Below are 22283 nucleotides of genomic sequence, written 5' to 3'. Positions count from 1 at the left end.
CAAAAGCTTCTCAGCAAACAGACAGGAAGTCACATGGGCTATCCTAAAGGAATGAATCTGATTGGCTGGCTGCTTAATCATGATCCTTTGATGAAGCTCATGTGACCTGTGGTGTTCTGGCACCGACAGCGTGCAAGAGCCTGGAGATACTGATAGGTAAATGGGTATTTGAGAATCTCAGCTTGGAGGACAGCCAGGGATTATGTGTTAGGTTAATAATATTGTTTCCCCCTTGCTTTATGGAGCCGGGGGAAGGTTTGTAAAAGCAAATCAAAAGAATCGAATTTTGTAAACATTTTTATTTTCTTCCTGAGGTCTCCTCTTCTAGGTGTAGCAGATAACGCTGACATCACTTATGACAGAATTTTCTAACTCAGTCTTTTTCAACCAGGGTGCCCAGGTATCCTGGGGGGCCTTGCCGCTTCTTCAAGGGTGCCTTAGCAAAATGCCTAAAAATTGCCCAGAAACTGTATACAAGCCTGTCTTTTAGTTACACAAGGCCATAAGTCTTCATTGTGCGCCATTATAACCTTCTATCTGCCGACATCCTAACAACCAATGACGCCATCAGTTGATATGAAGGATGTCGATCGCCTGTATGGCATCCTTGTTTGACCCTCCCCTGCCCCTCTCTGTCAGTAATGGGGTCATGTTAGCTGAGTGATAGAGAGAAACTGAGGAAGAAGAGAAACATGGGAATACTAGTCAGTATCAGTGTGCAAAAGTGTGTTTGATTTGGAATAAATCCCCTCTAATACTGGGTGTCCTACATGTGTAGATGTTGCTGCATTGGATAAAACTATTAGAATAGCTTTTTACTAGGGATGCACCGATACCGTTTTTTTTTTTTTTTTTAATCGGTGAGTACGAGTACCAATACTTTCGGTCAAGTACTTGACGATGCCGCCGAGTACTGATACTTTGGGGTGCGATTTGTGTTAATGGAAGAAAATTGTACCGCAAAGAATAGCATGCGATTTGAACAGAAATGCAATCCCCCCTCCAGTCAGCATTCCTGTTTCATTCATAGAAGCTGTAGTACAGCTTTTATGAATGGAAAAGCTGGGTGTGATAAGAGCCTGTGATAACTCCACGGCTGTATAAACCCCTGCCATACTGGAAGATTACACCCGGGGGGTGGGGGCTACAGGGACGGAGGAGGATTTCAACTAAAAGAAGAGGAATCAGCACAAGGAACCCATGCTCCTGAGTGCAAGTTATGTCCCTTTTGTTGATGATTCGGTTTTTAAAGTGTTACTAAACCCAGGACCCTGCATTCACTATATCTGGTCTCCACAGACCCCGCATTCACTATATCTGGTCTCCACAGACCCTGCATTCACTATATCCGGTCTCCCCGGACCCTGCATTCACTATATCCGGTCTCCCCGCACCCTGCATTCACTATATCTGGTCTCCACAGACCCTGCATTCACTATAGCCGGTCTTCTGGGACCCCCGCATTCACTATATCCGGTCTCCCCGGACCCTGCATTCACTATATCTGCTCTCCCAGGACCCTGCATTCACTATATCTGGTCTCCCCGAACCCTGCATTCACTATATCCGCTCTCCCCGGACCCCGCATTTACTATATCAGCTCTCCTCGGACCCCGCATTTACTATATCCGGTATCCCCGGACCCCGCATTCACTATATCCGCTCTCCCCGGACCCCGCATTCACTATATCCGGTCTCCCCGCACCCCGCATTCACTATATCCGGTCTCCCCGCACCCCGCATTCACTATATCCGGTCTCCCCGCATTCACTATATCTGGTCTCCCCGCACCCTGCATTCACTATATCTGGTCTCCCCAGACCCTGCATTCACTATATCCGGTCTCCCCAGACCATGCATTCACTATATCCGGTCTCCCCGGACCCTGCATTCACTATATCTGCTCTCCCCGGACCCCGCATTCACTATATCCGCTCTCCTTGGACCCCGCATTTACTATATCTGGTCTCCCGGACACCGCATTCACTATATCTGGTCTCCCCGAACCCTGCATTCACTATATCTGGTCTCCCCGGACCCTGAATTCACTATATCCACTCTCCCCGGACCCTGCATTCACTATATCCGCTCTCCCCGGACCCTGCATTCACTATATCTGCTCTCCCCGGACCCTGCATTCACTATAACCACTCTCCCCGGACCCTGCATTCACTATATCTGGTCTCCCCGGACCCTGCATTCACTATATCCGGTCTCCCCGGACCCTGCATTCACTATATCCGGTCTCCCCGGACCCTGCATTCACTATATCCGGTCTCCCCGGACCCTGCATTCACTATATCCGGTCTCCCCGGACCCTGCATTCACTATATCCGGTCTCCCCGGACCCTGCATTCACTATATCTGGTCTCCACGGACCCTGCATTCACTATATCCGGTCTCCCCGGACCCTGCATTCACTATATCCGGTCTCCACAGACCCTGCATTCACTATATCCGGTCTCCACAGACCCTGCATTCACTATATCTGGTCTCCCCAGACCCTGCATTCACTATATCCGGTCTCCCCGGACCCTGCATTCACTATAGCCGGTCTTCTGGGACCCCCGCATTCACTATATCCGGTCTCCCCAGACCCTGCATTCACTATATCCGGTCTCCCCAGACCCTGCATTCACTATATCTGCTCTCCCAGGACCCTGCATTCACTATATCTGGTCTCCCCGGACCCTGCATTCACTATATCCGCTCTCTCCGGACCCCGCATTTACTATATCAGCTCTCCTCGGACCCCGCATTTACTATATCAGCTCTCCTCGGACCCCGCATTTACTATATCCGGTATCCCCGAACCCCGCATTCACTATATCCGGTCTCCCCGCACCCCGCATTCACTATATCCGGTCTCCCCGCATTCACTATATCTGGTCTCCCCGCACCCTGCATTCACTATATCTGGTCTCCCCAGACCCTGCATTCACTATATCCGGTCTCCCCAAACCCTGCATTCACTATATCCGGTCTCCCCGGACCCTGCATTCACTATAGCCGGTCTCCCCGGACCCCGCATTCATTATATCTGCTCTCCCCGGACCCCGCATTCACTATATCCGCTCTCCTTGGACCCCGCATTTACTATATCTGGTCTCCCCAGACCCCGCATTCACTATATCCGCTCTCCTCGGACCCCACATTTACTATATCTGGTCTCCCGGACCCCGCATTCACTATATCTGGTCTCCCCGAACCCCGCATTCACTATATCTGGTCTCCCCGCACCCTGCATTCACTATATCTGGTCTCCCCGCACCCTGCATTCACTATATCTGGTCTCCCCGCACCCTGCATTCACTATATCTGGTCTCCCTGGACCCTGAATTCACTATATCCAGTCTCCCCGGACCCTGCATTCACTATATCCACTCTCCCCGGACCCTGCATTCACTATATCCGCTCTCCCCGGACCCTGCATTCACTATAACCACTCTCCCCGGACCCTGCATTCACTATATCAGGTCTTCCTGGACCCTGCATTCACTATATCCGCTCTTCCCGGACCCCGCATTCACTATATCCGGTCTCCCCGGACCCTGCATTCCCTATATCTGGTCTCCCCGGACCCTGCATTCACTATATCCAGTCTCCCTGGACCCCGCATTCACTATATCCGGTCTCCACGGACCCCGCATTCACTATATCCGGTCTCCACGGACCCCGCATTTACTATATCCGGTCTCCACGGACCCCGCATTCACTATATCTGGTTTCCCCGGACCCTGCATTTACTATATCTGGTCTCCCGGGACCCTGCATTCACTATATCCGCTCTCCCCGGACCCCGCATTCACTATATCCGGTCTCCCCAGACCCTGCATTCACTATATCTGGTCTCCCCGGACCCTGCATTCACTATATCTGGTCTCCCCGGACCCTGCATTCACTATATCCAGTCTCCCTGGACCCCGCATTCACTATATCCGGTCTCCCTGGACCCCGCATTCACTATATCTGGTCTCCCGGGACCCCGCATTCACTATATCCGGTCTCCACGGACCCCGCATTCACTATATCTGGTCTCCCCGCACCCTGCATTCACTATATCTGGTCTCCCCAGACCCTGCATTCACTATATCCGGTCTCCCCAAACCCTGCATTCACTATATCTGGTCTCCCCAGACCCTGCATTCACTATATCCGGTCTCCCCGCACCCTGCATTCACTATATCTGGTCTCCCCAGACCCTGCATTCACTATATCCGGTCTCCCCAAACCCTGCATTCACTATATCCGGTCTCCCCGGACCCTGCATTCACTATAGCCGGTCTCCCCGGACCCCGCATTCATTATATCTGCTCTCCCCGGACCCCGCATTCACTATATCCGCTCTCCTTGGACCCCGCATTTACTATATCTGGTCTCCCCAGACCCCGCATTCACTATATCCGCTCTCCTCGGACCCCACATTTACTATATCTGGTCTCCCGGACCCCGCATTCACTATATCTGGTCTCCCCGAACCCCGCATTCACTATATCTGGTCTCCCCGCACCCTGCATTCACTATATCTGGTCTCCCCGCACCCTGCATTCACTATATCTGGTCTCCCCGCACCCTGCATTCACTATATCTGGTCTCCCTGGACCCTGAATTCACTATATCCGGTCTCCCCGGACCCTGCATTCACTATATCCACTCTCCCTGGACCCTGCATTCACTATATCCGCTCTCCCCGGACCCTGCATTCACTATAACCACTCTCCCCGGACCCTGCATTCACTATATCCGGTCTCCACGGACCCCGCATTTACTATATCCGGTCTCCACGGACCCCGAATTCACTATATCTGGTTTCCCCGGACCCTGCATTTACTATATCTGGTCTCCCTGGACCCTGCATTCACTATATCCGCTCTCCCCGGACCCCGCATTCACTATATCCGGTCTCCCCGGACCCTGCATTCACTATATCTGGTCTCCCCGGACCCTGCATTCACTATATCTGGTCTCCCCGGACCCTGCATTCACTATATCTGGTCTCCCCAGACCCTGCATTCACTATATTTGGTCTCCCCGGACCCTTGCAGAGTGGCCCCATTTACTTGAATGGGTCGCAATTGGCAGGCGGCAGCACCCACCAAAAGCAACAGGGGGTTTAATTCCTGCTGCAGCATATGTACACCTTTGGCTGATGCCTCAGCAGCTAAAGGGGGTAGGGATTTGGGGAGATAAAACCCTGACTCAACAGCAGGGTTTTACCACTCCCCTAAAGGTGCCATTGCCGAATGCAACTAAGGGCTCATTCACATGTGCAGCAGGCACTGCTGCTCCTCTAAAAAGCAATCCAAGTGTGTTTGACAGGTGGTGAGCAGGCGATATGTTGCCTCCTCAACGCCTGACTTAAACCCATAATTGCCGTGCAATGCATGTGATTTTGACATGGCAGTGTGGCAATTAGAGGTTTAAATCAGGTGTGCGGAGGAAACACTGTGCCCGGTAATCTTTGACTTCTCCCATGCTGTTAAGATAGATCTCTACCTCTTTAGGGTTGCCTACCCCTGCTTTAATGGACTTTAATGCACAAAAACACAATATAATATGCAATTGTTTGGTAAAATATAAAAGACGATGTTATGCCGAGTAAATAGATACCAAACATGTTATGATTTAAAATTGTGTCCTTTATTGCTATTACAAGGGATGAACAATATCCTAGGTAGCATGAGCTGTGACAGGTCCTCTTTATGGACTCCAATGTAGCCGATCAGACACAGATCAGTCTGATTGGTGGTTTTCCTGGCCGGTAACAACCAGGTACACAATGGACCGAAACAGGCCCTGTATACCTAGAGCTGGATGCCGCTGGACATGTCCTTGCTGGGCTCTTTGATCGCATGGGACAGCCCAGTAAAGACAGCGGTGGGAGGGGCCTAGGACCCCCTTCTGAAGCCTTTAAAAGTAATCCAGCGGCTCATTAGGCTCTCAGATGACATTTCTTTTGTAGGAAATCGCCGGGGCTACAAGAGGATACCTTGATCATTGCTGCGGTGATGACCAAGATATCACCCTTCCCGTCCGAGGACATTTATAAACAAACTTCGGACCCGGAAGTAGCTACTTTTTAAAATTTAATTCCATATAAAACATTCCAAATGGAACAATCAAAAATCACACATACCAAAATGGCCGTGGCTCCGAGTCGCGGACACGGCAGCGCGACGTCAGCACGTAGGCTCTACCCAATGCTCTAGAATGGGCGTGCCCGAGGACGTGCGTTTGCACGAAACGCGTTGGATGGAGCCTACGTGCTGACGTCACACTGCCGTGTACGCGACTCAAAGTGGTGGCCATTTTGGTATGTGTGATTTTGATTGTTCTACGTAGAATGTCTTATATGGCATGCTTTTATGACCATTAAACTACAAATTCTGGGGCTCCGTGTGGTGAGCATCTCTTCTCAGGGTTCTAACCGGTTTGGCAAAGTGGCTGGAGAGCGGATGACATAGACTTCATGGTGAGGAAATACATGCTACTGACCAAGTAGCTCTCTGGTGAGTGCGTAGTGGTGGAGGACCCTGCACTGGATAAAGAGCACTTGCTGGGATTGAACACGATTTGTCTTGATTGGCATCACGAGCATACATATTCATACTGGAAGGACTACATTGCATATTATTCTCTTGGTTGCACTTTGACACTTTTGGATACAATTTATCTCGTTTTACTTGTTGATTTAGTACACTATTTACGCTGATAGATTTTTCATGTGGTGCACGGTTTTGTTATTCACGTTTGTCTTATTTGCACAATCAGAAACTTATAGGAAGGTAGGTACCTTGATGGCCGGTCACTTACCTGAGTGCAACTCCTTCACCAAGGAAGACATGGTGTTTGTAATGGAGTCTGCGGCTACCAGTAAGTCGCTGCGCAGATTTCTTCTGGTACCTGGAGTATAGGAGAAGAAGACATGGTGATTTCATGGGGTCTGTGGCTACCCTGGGCGTCCATGTTGGGGGCAAACCAATGTCCAATCAAAGCAAAAACACTGCCTGACTAATCAGTGAGGCTGGCTCTGGATTTTTATATAACAACAAATGGCCGCAGACAAATAGCAAAAAAAAGAAATACACATTCTAAGGGTAAGATGGACAGTATGCTGACTGGTTGCACCGGCTGGCTACGTCGACTGGTTGCACCGGCTGGCTACGTCGACTGGTTGCACCGGCTGGCTACGTCGACTGGTTGCACTGGCTGGCTACGTTGACTAGTTGCACTGGCTGGCTACGTCGACTGGTTGCACCGGCTGGCTACGTCGACTGGTTGCACCGGCTGGCTACATTGACTGGTTGCACTGGCTTGCTATGTTGACTGGTTGCACTGGCTGGCTACGTTGACTGGTTGCACTGGCTTGCTATGTTGACTGGTTGCACTGGCTGGCTACGTTGACTGGTTGCACTGGCTGGCTACGTCGACTGGTTGCACTGGCTGGCTACGTCGACTGGTTGCACCGGCTGCCTACGTCGACTGGTTGCACTGGCTGGCTACGTTGACTAGTTGCACTGGCTGGCTACGTCGACTGGTTGCACCGGCTGGCTACGTCGACTGGTTGCACTGGCTGGCTACATTGACTGGTTGCACTGGCTGGCTACATTGACTGGTTGCACTGGCTTGCTATGTTGACTGGTTGCACTGGCTGGCTACGTTGACTGGTTGCACTGGCTTGCTATGTTGACTGGTTGCACTGGCTGGCTACGTTGACTGGTTGCACTGGCTGGCTACGTCGACTGGTTGCACTGGCTGGCTACGTCGACTGGTTGCACCGGCTGGCTACGTCGACTGGTTGCACCGGCTGGCTACGTCGACTGGTTGCACCGGCTGGCTACGTCGACTGGTTGCACCGGCTGGCTACGTCGACTGGTTGCACCGGCTGGCTACGTCGACTGGTTGCACCGGCTGGCTACGTCGACTGGTTGCACCGGCTGGCTACGTCGACTGGTTGCACTGGCTTGCTATGTTGACTGGTTGCACTGGCTTGCTATGTTGACTGGTTGCACTGGCTGGCTACATTGACTGGTTGCACTGGCTTGCTATGTTGACTGGTTGCACTGGCTGGCTACATTGACTGGTTGCACTGGCTTGCTACGTTGACTGGTTGCACTGGCTGGCTACGTTGACTGGTTGGACTGGCTGGCTACATGGGCTCAATACATTTGCTAGCTTTAATGGCTGGATACATTGGCTGGTTATGGTGGATAGTTAGCAAACTGACAGCTGGCATGAACGACTAAAAGCGTGCTCTGGAGTGGACAGAGGAGGACGGAACTGTCATCCACATTGCACCGCTGGCCCCAGTGTTTGTGTTCGTCTTCCCCTGGCTCCTAGGCTGTGTGCAAAGCATCTTCCTATGGTACATCTGAGTGCATTTTTATGGTTTTTATCTCATCTTAATAAAGTGTTTTATTGCGCTAGATTGTTCTTCTTACCTTTTTTTGTCCCATTTATGTTTTTCAAGTTCTATGCAATGCCTTGTGCATTGTATTTTTGAGATACCTGCATAGTCTACAAGAGAAGTCTTTTTCTTTTCTTATTTATTTATTTCAGGTACTTATATAGTGCTGTCAATTTATGCAGCGCTTTACATATATTGTACATTCACATCAGTCCCTAACCCTCAAGGGGTGTACAATCTAAGGTCCCCAACTCACATTCATACATACACATACTAGGGCCAATTTAGACAGGAGCCAAATAACCTATCGGCATGTCTTTGGAGTGTGGGAGGAAACCCACGCAGGCACAGGGAGAACATGCAAACTCCAGGCAGGTGGTGCTGTGGTTGAGATTTGAACCAATGACCCTAGTACTGCCAGGTGGAAGTGTCAACCATGTAGCTAATGTGCTGCCCTTATCTATGGTTTGAAGTTTCTCATAACTGGAATGTAGCACAGAAGTGATTTGTCTTTTGATTTTCTTACATTGGGGAGTGTTCTGTATATCACATCATTGTGTTGAGTAGGGAGCCATCTATTGGGCATTCACTGCAATTGCACCCTTTTTGTATTTGTATCAATAAAGAACAAGAAGTGTCTAATGTTTGTTAACCACTTGCCCTCCAGAGGATTCCCCCCCCCCCCTTCCTGACCAGGCCATTTTTTGTGATACGACGCTGCATTAATTGAACTGACATTTGTACGGTCATGCAATGATGTACATAAATAAAAATGTATGTCATTTTTTTCCCCACAAATTTGATCACGTCTGCGTTTTTTTAAATTTTTTTCGCTATAAACAAAAATAGACCAACAATTTTGAAAAAAAAAAAAATAATATTTTGTTTACTTTTTGCTATTATATCCAATAAAAAAAAAAAAACAAAAAAAACTTTGTTGTAAATTCAGGCCAAAATGTATTCTGCTACGTCTTTGCTAAAAAAAAGTCCCAACAAGTATATATTAATTGGTTTACGTGAAAGTTATAACGTTTACAAATGGTGGTACAGTGGATATAAAAAGTGTTCACACCCCTGTTAAAATGTCATGTTGGAAAAGTGCACGGCGACCATGGGCACGGAGTGATGGCAGCATCTTTTCTTTCAATATAGAGCAGTATATCTGTGAATTCATGATACCATCAATAAAATGCAGCTCCCTGTCACCAACAGCACTTATGCAGCCCCATAGAAGGACACTGGCACCACCATGTTTCACAGTAGGCATCATGCATTTTTCTTTGTACTCCTCACCTGTGCGACGCCAGACAGATTTGAAGCCATCATTTTTAAAAACATTTAAAGTGGACATAAAAAGTCTGCACACACACATCAGCAACTTATAGCGGGACTGTGGCGGGCAATCTGAAACTGGGAGGGAACTAACTGCCACTGCTAATAAAAAGCACTGACACTGTAATCATGACACTGGGCTGGAAGGTGTTAACATCTGAGGCGATCAAAGGGTTAACTGTGTGTTAGGGAGTGATTTTATTGTGTGTTGTGTTGTGGTTTACTAAGCAGACCTGCTGCTTTTTATCTTTCTGCTGTGCATGCAGACTGGAGAGAGATCTGTGTTGTTTACACGCAGGTCTCTCCCATCTCAGCTTCACCGACGATCACCAAGTCCCGGCCAAAAATTGCCAGCCGGGACCCGGTGATTGACATCCTCAAGAGCCAATAGTAGCGTGGTTAGGGCGGCGTTCGCCCCCTACCCAGAACTGCAAAATATTTACATGATTTTGCCCAGCGAAGCACTACATCTGCTATGGGGCGGTGCGCAAGTCATTAAAATAAAGATTTCCCATCCACCACTGTAGTTCCATTTCAGCTTCCAAAAGAACTCGCCAAGGAGGCCTCCTTTCTCCGTTTGATACACATGTTTGTAAGTTCATTCAATGTTTGTTAAAGTCATACACACACACACGTGTGCAGGTAGCTGTTTGCAAGAAATGTGTTTTTGTATGTATTTGTAAGAGACATGTATACAAGCATATTGTAATTTCAGTTTATAGCAGCAGTTCTAGGTATCTATGAGCACAATTACACTCTTTGTAACTTTCTGTTGTTACATGTAGTCAGTAGATTATTATTATTATACAGGATTTATATAGCGCCAACAGTTTGCTCAGCGCTTTACAATATAACGGGAGACAATACAGCAACAATACAGTTCAATACAAGAGGGAAAGGAGGGCCTGATCCTTAAACAGTACAGTCGTACCTCTGTTTATGAACGCCTCAGTTAACGGAATGTTCGGTTTACGAATGAAGATCCATTGAAAATAATGTTTACACATTTTTTTTTGCAATACGAAGCATTTATAGCACCAGCCCCCGGGCCTTTAAAGTGCACTTTATAAAGAGTTTTGAACAGATAAGATTTTTTTTTTACTTTTTTCTGATTTTCTGACTTCTGAAACGGATTAATTGGTTTTCAATGCATTTACAAATTTTTTTTTAATCATGTCCCTGTACAGTATTTATGCCTTTAAAGTGCACTTTATAAAGAGTTTTGAACAGATAAAATACATTTTTTTTTTTTTTTACTTTTCTCTGACCTCTACAACTGATTAATTGGTTTTCAATGCATCTATGAATTAATTTTTAATCATGTCCCTGTACAGTATTTATGCGTTTAAAGTGCACTTTATTAAGAGTTTTGAACAGATAAAATACTTTTGACTTTTTTCTGACCTCAGGAACGGATTAAATAGTTTTCAATGCATTTACAAATATTTTTTTTAATCATGTCCCTGTACAGTAATTATGCCTTTAAAGTGCATTTTATAAAAAGTTTTGAACAGCTAAAAGACTTTTTTTTATTTACTTTTTTCTGACCTCCGGAACGGATTAATTGCTTTTCAATGAATTTATAAATTAATTTTTAATCATGTCCCTCTACAGTAATTATGCCTTTTAAGCGCACTTTATAAAGAGTTTTGAACAGATAAGATTTTTTTTTTACTTTTTTCTGACCTTTGGAACGGATTAGTTGGTTTTCAATGCATTTACTTTTTTTTTTTATCATGTCCCTGTACAGAATTTATGCCTTTAAAGTGCACTTTATAAAGAGTTTTGAACAGATAAAAGACTTTTTTTTTTTAGTTTTTTCTGACCTCCGGAACGGATTAATTGGTTTTCAATGCATTCCTATGGGAAACCGCGTTTCGGTTTACGAATTTTTCGCAATACGAAACGTCCCGCAGAACGCATTAAATTCATAAACCGAGGTACGCCTGTATGTTCAGCTTGTCATAATTGTTGTGGACACTGTTGGTGCTGCAGCTATATGACCTTTTAAGCTCTGTGCCAATACTGCACCCCTTTCCCATATATGTGATGGAGTTAGGACTCACCGTGTGCAAAGGCTTCCTGTACATCGCCCAGCCCTGCTATGGAGTCCTGAGGTACATGGGTAGGAGTGGAACCGGCTGAGGTGGAGCGGACTGGCATAGGCATAGGGCGACTGGCACCATGGCTTGGCGAGGAGTGGGGAGAGCCGGAGGCTTGGGCCTGGAATAAAAGAAAAAACATGGAATGAGCTCTTGCTACTATTAAATTAGTTATTCTCAAGGACAGGTTTTATTCCAGTCCTAATATAGGTCTGTCCATACAAGTTTTATCCTGTGTTGAGCCATGATGGAGGGTAAGTTTTCCTCTCCCAAACATTGATTTTATATGTTCTATTTTCCAACCAATCAGGCCTTGTGTATCCCGAGCAAGGAGTCCCATTCATGCCAATTGGGAAATAGTGGCGGCACGTACACAGCGGCTGGTCCCAATTTGATATCCACGTGGGTATGGGTCCCTGAACACGGACAATGTGCCTTCAGGGACTCAAATCCACAAAAATGTTAAATTGGGACTGCCACTGTGTCCCAATTGACATGAATGGGACTGTCTGCATGTGGGTGCTTCCATCAGGTGCTCCTTTTCTGTATTTGCAGTCACAGAAGAAATGACAGGCTCTCTTTAAATCTTTTAACTTGTCACTAAATACATGACTTTTAAAAATTAAAAGCAGCCATTACCTTTGCCATTCAGAAATCAATGTCAAATATGTACGATTCAACTTACAAACAACTCCTGGTGCAAAATGCTGGAAAAAAACTCTACTCCTGTCTGTTTTTGGCCTAGTCATTCCCCCACTGGGAGTTGCCTCTTGCACGGCATAAAGGTGAAGCCTGAGGTCCAAGACTCCTCCTCTGCCCTTCCTGTGACAGTCGTGTGGCTGCTCTCTGCATACGCCATAGGCCAGGAGGAAGAGATAGAGAGAGAGGATTTTTGGTTGACTTTTGATAAAAAGTCAGAATATGCCTCTCAGTATCAAAGATATGGACTTGATTTTAAAAAAACTAAAATTTGCCGTTTTATAGGAAACATCTAGAAATGTGAATTGTGTCTAGACAGTACCCTAAACAAACCATGTTTTGTGTTTCTCCCGACAAATAGCGGTGTGATTTCTGGTAATGTGAGAGTGCCTAGGCACTCTAGTTCTATAAACTCATAGCTGTATACCTGTAATAACGTGAAATCATCTAAGGCACTGTTGCATCTGACAGCTACTCTCAGTTTTAAAGTGAGGCTTAGTGATGCCACTGCTGTGCAGCTCACTGTTCTCCTTGCTGGAGAGGAAGCTGTACCTGGGGACCTGCAGCGCAAGGATCTTCCTGCCTTTGCTTCATTAATTCTGTGCTTCCACCACCTCTCCTTCTGCTTATTGATCATTACCCCTCCCCTTCATCAGATAGCCAGTCATCAGACAGGGGGGCTCTGATAAAAGGAAGCAAAGACCTGCCTCTATCAAGGTGGCCACCTCCACACAGAGAAACAGTGAAAGACATGGTAAGTCAGTGGTTAAAGAAAAGAACAGATGCTTGGAGACAACAATAGTGGTGACTACTTCTTTGTCCTCTGAATTTTTAGGCACAGTTTTCAGCAGAAACTTGGTGGAGCTCAGTTCCACCACCTCTGGCTGAGGCCCACTGCTCACCTCTAGTAATCACAGAAGTCCGGCTTCTGTGTTCACAAGTTACAGATTGCCTCCCAACAGCTTCCACAGATCTTATATCCTGATCGGCTCCCACTGAGTGCAAGATGGGATCAATGGAGGTGCAAGTGCCAAGGGCGCAGTGCAGATGCCGACACCCACACTAGATGATCTCACTGAAAGTGAGAGAGACTGAGCCACCTACAGCATGCGGTACTACAGCCGGCTGGGTACTTCAGTTTAACCTCTTGCCGTCTGCCTGCTGTTTATAAATGGCAGGACGGTGGCACTCCAGGGGCGGGTTGCCGTTCATAAACGGCACCTGCCTTTTCTAGCTGTGCGCGCTCCCTGGGAGCGCGCAGCACCGCGATCCGGTGCTTGCTGTGTCCTCCGGACACAGTGAAACACCGATCGTCGGACGGGACCTCGGTCCCGATCATGTGATCACTGATTGGCCAATCAGTGATCACATGCAAAGTAGTAAGCAAGATGTCACTTGTGACATCATTGCTTACTACGTGTGAAATCTGTGAATGATCACAGGGGGTCACATGGTACAAGGCTATTCACAACAGCCTTGTACCATGTGACAAGGTGTGACCAATCACAGCTCACTCAGTATTTCTCAATGGCTGCAAGAATGCAGCTAGAGAGAAGGAGAAATGATTGCTTTTACATCCTATATGGGTGTAAAAGCAATCACTGTAAAAAAAAAAAAAAATCTTAATCATCCCCCACAAGTAGTACAGTGTCACTATGGTGACACTGTACTGCTAGGGTGACAGTATGTAAAAAAAAAAAAAACATAAATAATATTAAAAAAAAAATAAAAATGTAAAAAAAATGTTTAAAAATTATAATTTTTGGTTATAAACTAATTTGGCTTATTTTTTTTTTTCTAAAAACATAACGGAATACATTTTGGTCAAGATTTATGATGAAAGATTATTTATTTGCAAAATTTTATAAGAAAAACACTTTTTTTCAAAATTTTTGGACCTTTTCATTTACATAGCAAAAAAAAAAAAAATCCCAGTGGTGAATAAATACCACCAAAATAAAGCTTTATCTATCTCAAAAAAATTCATATGGGTACAGTGTTGCATGACCGCGCAATTGTCATTCAAAGTGTGATAGCGCTGAAAGCTGAAAATTGCCCTGGACAGGAAGGGGGTGAAAGTGTCCGGACTGGAAGTGGTTAATACAGCAACAAAAGTAAGACATGTGGAAGATGATGGAGCTTTTATGGTGGGAGAAGAAGAAAGCAGGTTGCAAAGTGGGATATGGATAGGGAATGAAGAGGTAAGCAGCTGTGGAAGCTGTGTAGCACACCCCCAAACTCTGCACTGTGTACGTAGCGCACCCCTGAACTCTGTACTGTGTGTGTAACCCCACCCCCCTGAACTCTGCACTCTGTAAGTAATGCACTCCAGGTATTTATTGGCCCTTTAAGGCCCTCCCACTGTTAGTGAAAGTTGACCATACCCACTCTTTGATGGGGTTGTGTGTGTAAGGAGAGGGGTTTTTGAGTTCCTTCACCTATTTTCTGAGAAAAAAAAGCCCTGTTTTTCAGAGTTCAGATTTCTGTTTTGACCTCAGAACCTTAGGCTGTTGGATCGTGGGGGAGAACACTCTGCAAGGATCAGTCAGGACTTTGACAATATACTATTATCGAATACTGAGCATGATCTGCCACATTTCCATTCTCAGTAAGCATTTTCTTCTGTCTCTAGAAGAGTGACATTGGCTTTTCTCATGTTTTTGTGCATCATCACTCTCTGTCTGATTTGTATTGCTCATTTATATATTTCCATATAAGTCATCATTTGGAATGGGCATCCCCAATGGTCGTGAATGGGCTTCTCTTGGGAGGCGAGTGGGACAGCGTTTTTTTTTCTCCTCCTCCTTTGCCTGGGAGGACCTTAGAGATATTGGCCACATCTACTTTATTTATGGTTTTAGTCAACTGGTGGCTTCCCCATGTTCTCCGCCTGGCAGTGGGGCTACGTGAGTGGAAATTATACACAGATTGTAACTCCTTTTTGGAGATATGAAAATGCGATAATTATATATTCATTATAGGTGTCATGCGTTCTAAGCACTTCTGAAGAAGAGATTATGGTCTCGAAACGCGTCAAGTGCATGCATGATACATTCTGTGTTTTTCTCATCTATGTATTCATTGTGACAGTCAAATCATGTATTACCGCCATGTCTTATTGGCTAAGGGGTTAGCACTTCCGCCTGGCAGTACTAGGGTTGTTGGTTCAAATCCCAACCACGGCACCACCTGTCTGGAGTTTGCGTCTCCCTGAGCCTGTGTGGGTTTCCTCCAGGTACTCCGGTTTCCTCCCACACTCCAAAGACATGCAGGTAGGTTAATTGGTTCCTGTCAAAATTGGCCCTAGTATGTGTATGTATGAATGTGAGTTAGGGACCTTAGATTGTACACCCCTTGTGGGTTAGGGACTGATGTGAATGTACAATATGTATGTAAAACACTGCATAAATTGATGGTGCTGTGTAAGTACCTGAAATAAATAATAATTTATTATTATTATACAGGACTTATATAGCGCCGACAGTTTGCTCAGTGCTTTACATTATGGAGGGAGACAGTACAGTTTCAATACAAGAGGAATTAGAGGGCCCTGTTCCTTGGAGCTTACAATCTAGTAGGGAGGGGATAGTGGTACAAGAGGTAGTTAGCTGTGGGGGATGGAGTGGTTGGGGGAGTAGGGGATTCCAGTAGTTAGCCGGGGTCGGGGTAGGCTTCCCTGAAGAGATGAGTTTTCAGAGTGCGCCTAAAAGTGAGCAGGGTAGGCAATAGCCTGATAGCTTGAGGTAGGGAGTTCCAGAGGATGGGTGAAGCCCATGAGAAATCCTGAAGACGAGCATGGGAGGAGGAGACAAGGGAGCTAGAGAGTAGGAGGTCTTGCGAGGAGCGGAGAGTACGGTTTGGGTGGTATTTAGAGACAAGATCGGTGATGTAGTTAGGGGCAGTGTTATGAACGGCTTTGTACATCAGTGTTAGTGTTTTGAATTTTATCCGCTGGGCAATTGGAAGTCAGTGGAGGGATTGGCAGAGAGGGGTGGAGGACACTGAATGGAGGTCAGTGGAGGGATTGGCAGAGAGGGGTGGAGGACACTGAGTGGAGGTCAGTGGAGGGATTGGCCGAGAAGAGTGGAGGACACTGAATGGAGACCAGTGGAGGGATTGGCAGAGAGGGGTGGAGGACACTGAGTGGAGGTCAGTGGAGGGATTGGCCGAGAAGAGTGGAGGACACTGAATGGAGACCAATGGAGGGATTGGCAGAGAGGGGTGGAGGACACTGAGTGGAGGTCAGTGGAGGGATTGGCAGAGAGGGGTGGAGGACACTGAGTGGAGGTCAGTGGAGGGATTGGCAGAGAGGGATGGCAGATATGGAACAGTTAGTAAAGTGAATGAGTCTGGCAGCAGCATTCATGATAGACTGAAGAGGGGATAGCCTGCGATGAGGTAGGCCAATGAGGAGGGAGTTACAATAGTCAAGGCGAGAGATAACCAGGGAGTGAATAAGTTGCTTAGTGGTTTCCGAGGTTAGGAACGGTCGTATCTTGCAGATGTTGCGGAGGTGAAGTCTACATGAGTTTGTCAGTGATTGGACCTGGAGCTGAAGGGACAGATTGGAGTCTAGTACACCTAGTACCCTGACATGAGGGGTGGGACTGATGACTGTGTTATTGATCTTAATGTAGAAGTCGGGGGGGGGGGGGATACTAAGAGCTCAGTTTTGGAAAGATTGAGTTTGAGGAAGTGGAGTGACATCCATGCTGATATGTCACTTAGTAGGCTGATGATCCAATCTGAGACTGAGGGGGTGAGGTGATAATAAATATCTTGTGCCTACATGTTCTTTTTAACATTTTGTATGAATAAAATATGGTCTATTAAGTTTTTATCCTTTCTATGAAGTCATTGGTTTTGTCTGTGCCTTTAAAGTCCCACCAAAAAAAGATGGTCTTTCCATATAGTGTACCAGCACAGAGTTGTTGTTAAGCACATTTTTTCTATGCCCCCTAGACCTGAACAAGCAGTTTACTGGAGTTGGGCTTTAAGCTCTTTTTCTTTTATATAGTACAAACATGTATTTTGTGTATTGTACATTAGCCACCGTGTGTGATTTTAAAAAAAATCCTTCCCTTTTTGTATAGTTATCAATTTTCCACTTTAACCCATCCAGCCCATGTAGATAAACAGCCAGATGGGAGCGCTGCCAAAGCGAGAGGATGTTTCTAAAGGTCCCCCTGCTTCCATTGCCTGTGCGCTCTCCCTGGAAGCACATGGCACCGCAATCGGTGCCCGCTGTGTCCGAACACCGATCGCTGTACGGGAACTCTGTGTGACATCCCAATCAGGTGATCACTGATTGGCCAAGAGAATAGTAAGCAAGATGTCACTTCCTGACATCATTGCTTACAACATGTAAAATCTGTGAATGATCAGAGAGGTCACATGGTACAAGGCTATTCACAACAGCCTTTTACCATGTGACAAGCTGAGACCAATCACAGCTCTCACAGTATTTCTCAATGGCTGCAGGAATGCAACCAGAGAGGAGAAATGATTGCTTTTAGAGCCTTTATGGGTGTAAAAGCAATCAGTATGAAAAAAGAAAAAAAAAAAATCTTCATCACCTCCAAGTAGTACACTCATTTTCAAGCCCACCTACACAAATCTTATATCAAAACGTTCAGCTATCCCTGCTGCCATTAAAAATGTCCACGGCTAAGCCATAGTCCTGATAGTTTTCACAATATGACCATTTGTTTGCAACTCACGCCGCCCATTGACATTCATTGAAACTCCACTCTAGCCACCTCAAATGTGAAGGGCAATTTCTAAACTGTGACTGTGCCTTCATTTTTAATATTTCAGAGACATACTATGCATCAAAATGTAGGTCTGGGTCTTGTGATTCTCACAATATAAAGCTCTTCGCTGTAGGATTTATAGTTTTTTAAAACTATAAATAATTAAAAGTTGAAATGCATTTCTCACTCTATCAAGCTTGCCATGTGCACTTTTTAAATTTGATCAATCAATTGGTTAGTGTAATGTTTACTATCTTTACTCACTCCAAACACTCCACACAGTTACTCGGCCCACTCCATAAAGTTACTCTGCCCAATCCAACCTTTTCACAGTTACTCCAGCCACTCCAACCACACAACAGTTACTCAAGTCACTCCTCCCAGTTACTCCGTTCTCTTCAGTTGTAGACTACTGGTGGAGGCAAGAATTTCCCAGGAAATTGTAGCTTTTCTAGTCTCATTTTGTTACCTGTATAAAAGACACCTGTCCACAGAATCAATCAAACAATCAGATTTCAAACTCTCCACCATGGCAAAGACCAAAGAGCTGTCCAAGGATGTCAGGGACAAGATTGTAGACCTACACAAGGCTGGACTGGGCTACCAAACTATCGCCAAGCAGCTTGGTGAGAAGGTGACAACAGTTGGTGCAATCATTCACAAATGGAAGAAACACAAAACAACTGTCAGGCTCCCTTGTCTGGTGCACCATGCAAGATCTCACCTCATGGAGTGTCAATGATCATGAGAACAGTGAGGAATCATCCCAGAACTACATGTGAGGATCTGGTCAATGATCTCCAGGCAGCAGGGACCACAGTCACCAAGAAAACAATTGGTAACACACTGCGCCGACAAGGATTGAAATCCTGCAGTGCCTGCAAGGTCCCTCTGCTCAAGAAAGCACTTGTCCAGGCCAGTCTGAAATTTGCCACTGAACATCTGAATGATGCAGAGGAGGACTGGTGGGAAGTGTTGTGGTCAGATGAGACCAAAATCGAGCTCTTTGGCATCAACTCAACTCACTGACAGCTCGTGAGAGGAATGCCAATAAGTGACATTTCCATATTTACATGCGATCAGCTGCGATTGTACACAGCTGATCACATAACAGAGCCGACGTCATCGGCTCTTTCTGCTGATTGGTGATCTGCTATGTCCCAGGGACACAGTGCACCATCCATCACCCGGGGAGCGCGCAAACGCAGTTAGAGTGGGAGGACGTCATATGACGTCCTCCCAGAATGACAGAACCACCTCCCGTCCGTCGTTTCCTTATATGGCGGACAGGTGGCAGACAAAGAGAAGGGTTTTCAGGGATCATCTAAAGGTGGACAGATTAGGAGATAGTCAGACAGATTGGGGTAGGGAGTTCCATAGGATGGGAGAAGTCCTGGAGGTGAGCATGGGAGGAGGTGACAAAGGAACTAGAGAGCAGACAGGTAGGGTAACAGCACTGATCTCTACTAGCCTCATGTAACAAGTTCCCAGTTTCGTAGTTTCTTCTGCAGCATGTCCTCAGCCAACAATGTACCCGGTCCTCACTCTCTGACCCTCATTTTCCTCTATTATGCCTGCCAGTTTCTGACAGTCCTCTCAAGCATGACATATACTGAACATTACGTGCGGCCCTTTGGTGATGTTAGGGCCCACATTTGAGGCCCCTTTAGCTCATTAGTTGACAACCACTGTGTTAGAACCTCACCCTCCTGCCCATTGGCTTACAGAGCGACCACTCCCATTACAAGCCTACTTTCAACACATAGATAGTAGGCGACAATCAGTATGACGTTAAAATTTAGGTAAAAACTGCCTCAGCCAAAAAAAGAAAAAAAATGTCATGACTTTTAAAGGAATGCATAAGTAAATCGGTTTTCTGTATATCTGGCGGAACTCTTTAATGAGGAACACTGAACATGCTGAGATTATAATGTACAGATTTTTCAGCGCTGTGCCACAGATTCCTGGCTTACTACGAGACGGGAAATAAAGGAAAATAAACACACAAATACTACTACCGCTCATAATAAAACACAGATGGAGGCTGAGAGAGCTGGCATATTTCCCAAACTGAGACAGTCTCCGCCAGCATCCAACAATCCCCAGCACGGAGACATGCAATGCATTGTGGGAGTTATGCTAAACCATGGGAAAACGTCCCGATTCTTAAACCACATCTACAAAAAATCCTTAGATATCCATTTAAAAAAATGGACAGCATCATGTAAATCAGGCATCAATAATAATAATAATTTTAGTAATGTGTTCTTAAGTAGACAAAAAAAGCATTTGTGAGGTCAGCTACTGATTGAAGTCCATTCATAGGGCGAGGCCCCAACCTGCTCATTACAGTAAGGCTGCTTATTCCCAGAACTTCACAAAGAAGGAGTCCAACAATTCCAGGAGTCCACATTTACTTCTCTTTTAAAGACTATGGTACCAGCCCCAGTGGACAAATGACAGACTCCCTCTTCCAAGTGACTGCATCATTCATATTTACATGATCTCTCGCAGGACTCCCAATGTTTATAGATGTGTAATGAGCCACTGCTGACCTCCTGGTAAAAAGGCTAGTTACTTGGCTTCAGTGCTTTCAGAGTCATGACCCAAACTTAAGCAGACTTGACAAAAGAAAAAAAAAATTAATAGTTATTATCTGCATACAGGTCAGTGATTTAGCACAACAGCCACGTAATTATCATTTTCAGCAATGGCAGCTTCTACAGAAAAACATTTCCCTAAAGTGACGCTACTAAAGTGACGCTATATGACATCCTTATGAAGAGGGAATGTTGAATATATTTTTTATTCTTATTAGTTAATGTTGATTATATTTTTTTATTATTATTAGATATTTAATGTTGAATATATTTTTTATTATTATTAGATATTTAATGTTGAATATATTTTTTATTATTAGATATTTAATGTTGAATATATTTTTTATTCTTATTAGTTAATTAATGTTGAATATATTTTTTTATTATTATTAGATATTTAATGTTGAATATATTTTTTATTATTTAGATATTTAATGTTGAATATATTTTTTATTATTATTAGATAATTAATGTTGAATATTTTTTTATTATTATTAGATATTTAATGTTGAATATATTTTTTATTATTATTAGATATTCAATGTTGAATATATTTTTCATTATTATTAGATAATTAATGTTGAATATTTTTTTAATTATTATTAGATAATTAATGTTGAATATATTTTTTATTATTATTAGATAGTTAATGTTGAATATATTTTTTATTATTATTAGTTAATTAATGTTGAATATATTTTTTATTATTATTAGATAGTTAATGTTGAATATATTTTGTATATTTATTAGATAATTAATGTTGAATATATTTTTTATTATTAGTTAATAGCCAGAGAGAAGGAGAAATGATTGCTTTTACAGTCTTTATGGGTGTAAAAGCAATCAGTGTAAAAAAAGAAAAAAATCTTCATCACCCCCCACAAGTAGTACAGTGTCACTATGGTGACACTGTACTGCTAGGGTGACAGTATGTTAAAAAAAACCCCAAAAACATAAATAATATAAAATAATAATATACAAATTTAAAAAAAAATTTGGAAAAATTATAATTTTTGGTTAAACTAGTTTAGGTTCTTTTTTTTTACTAAAAAAATTAAAGGGGTATCTGAAGTATCTCAGGGAGTGAGGTCAGCAAATGTGGCTATTGAAGTGTAGTAAAGGGCGAAGAAAGAAAAGCCATCTCTCAATTTGTTCATGGACATATCTAGTAAAGGCAGAAGAAGAATAGACCACCCATATCTTCTAAAGAGCAAAAAACTGTTCTGAGGTCTCAGAGTCTTGAGCTAAAAGTTCTTCCATTCTCATAGTTATCATTCACAATGTGTACCCAGTGTATAAGGAATGGTGTGTCAAAGGATCTCCAAAAAGTTGTGGGACTTTAATTATATCTCCGACGGTATGACACACACAAAAAATAATACAAAATAAA

The 22283-nt window shown here is 44.7% G+C and overlaps 1 protein-coding gene across 6 annotated transcripts in view; it reads right to left on the bottom strand.

Annotated features, from left to right (window-relative positions):
* DTNB (dystrobrevin beta) overlaps positions 1 to 22283 on the bottom strand; it is a 318228-nt gene that overhangs the window by 9606 nt on the left and 286339 nt on the right. For all 6 annotated transcript variants that reach the window (XM_089659019.1, XM_089659020.1, XM_089659021.1 and 3 more), the window contains 2 exons: positions 11806 to 11962; positions 6814 to 6903 (listed from right to left, as the gene is read on the bottom strand). In XM_089659019.1, the coding sequence (XP_089515145.1) occupies positions 6814 to 6903; positions 11806 to 11962 (247 nt within the window). The remainder of the gene's footprint in view (positions 1 to 6813; positions 6904 to 11805; positions 11963 to 22283) is intronic.

Source organism: Staurois parvus, unplaced genomic scaffold (genome assembly GCF_062004578.1).
Source record: "Staurois parvus isolate SC_StPar_1 unplaced genomic scaffold, SC_StPar_1.0 ptg001130l, whole genome shotgun sequence".
Classification (NCBI taxonomy): Eukaryota; Metazoa; Chordata; class Amphibia; order Anura; family Ranidae; genus Staurois; species Staurois parvus.
This window is presented reverse-complemented; position numbering and strand designations above follow the sequence as displayed.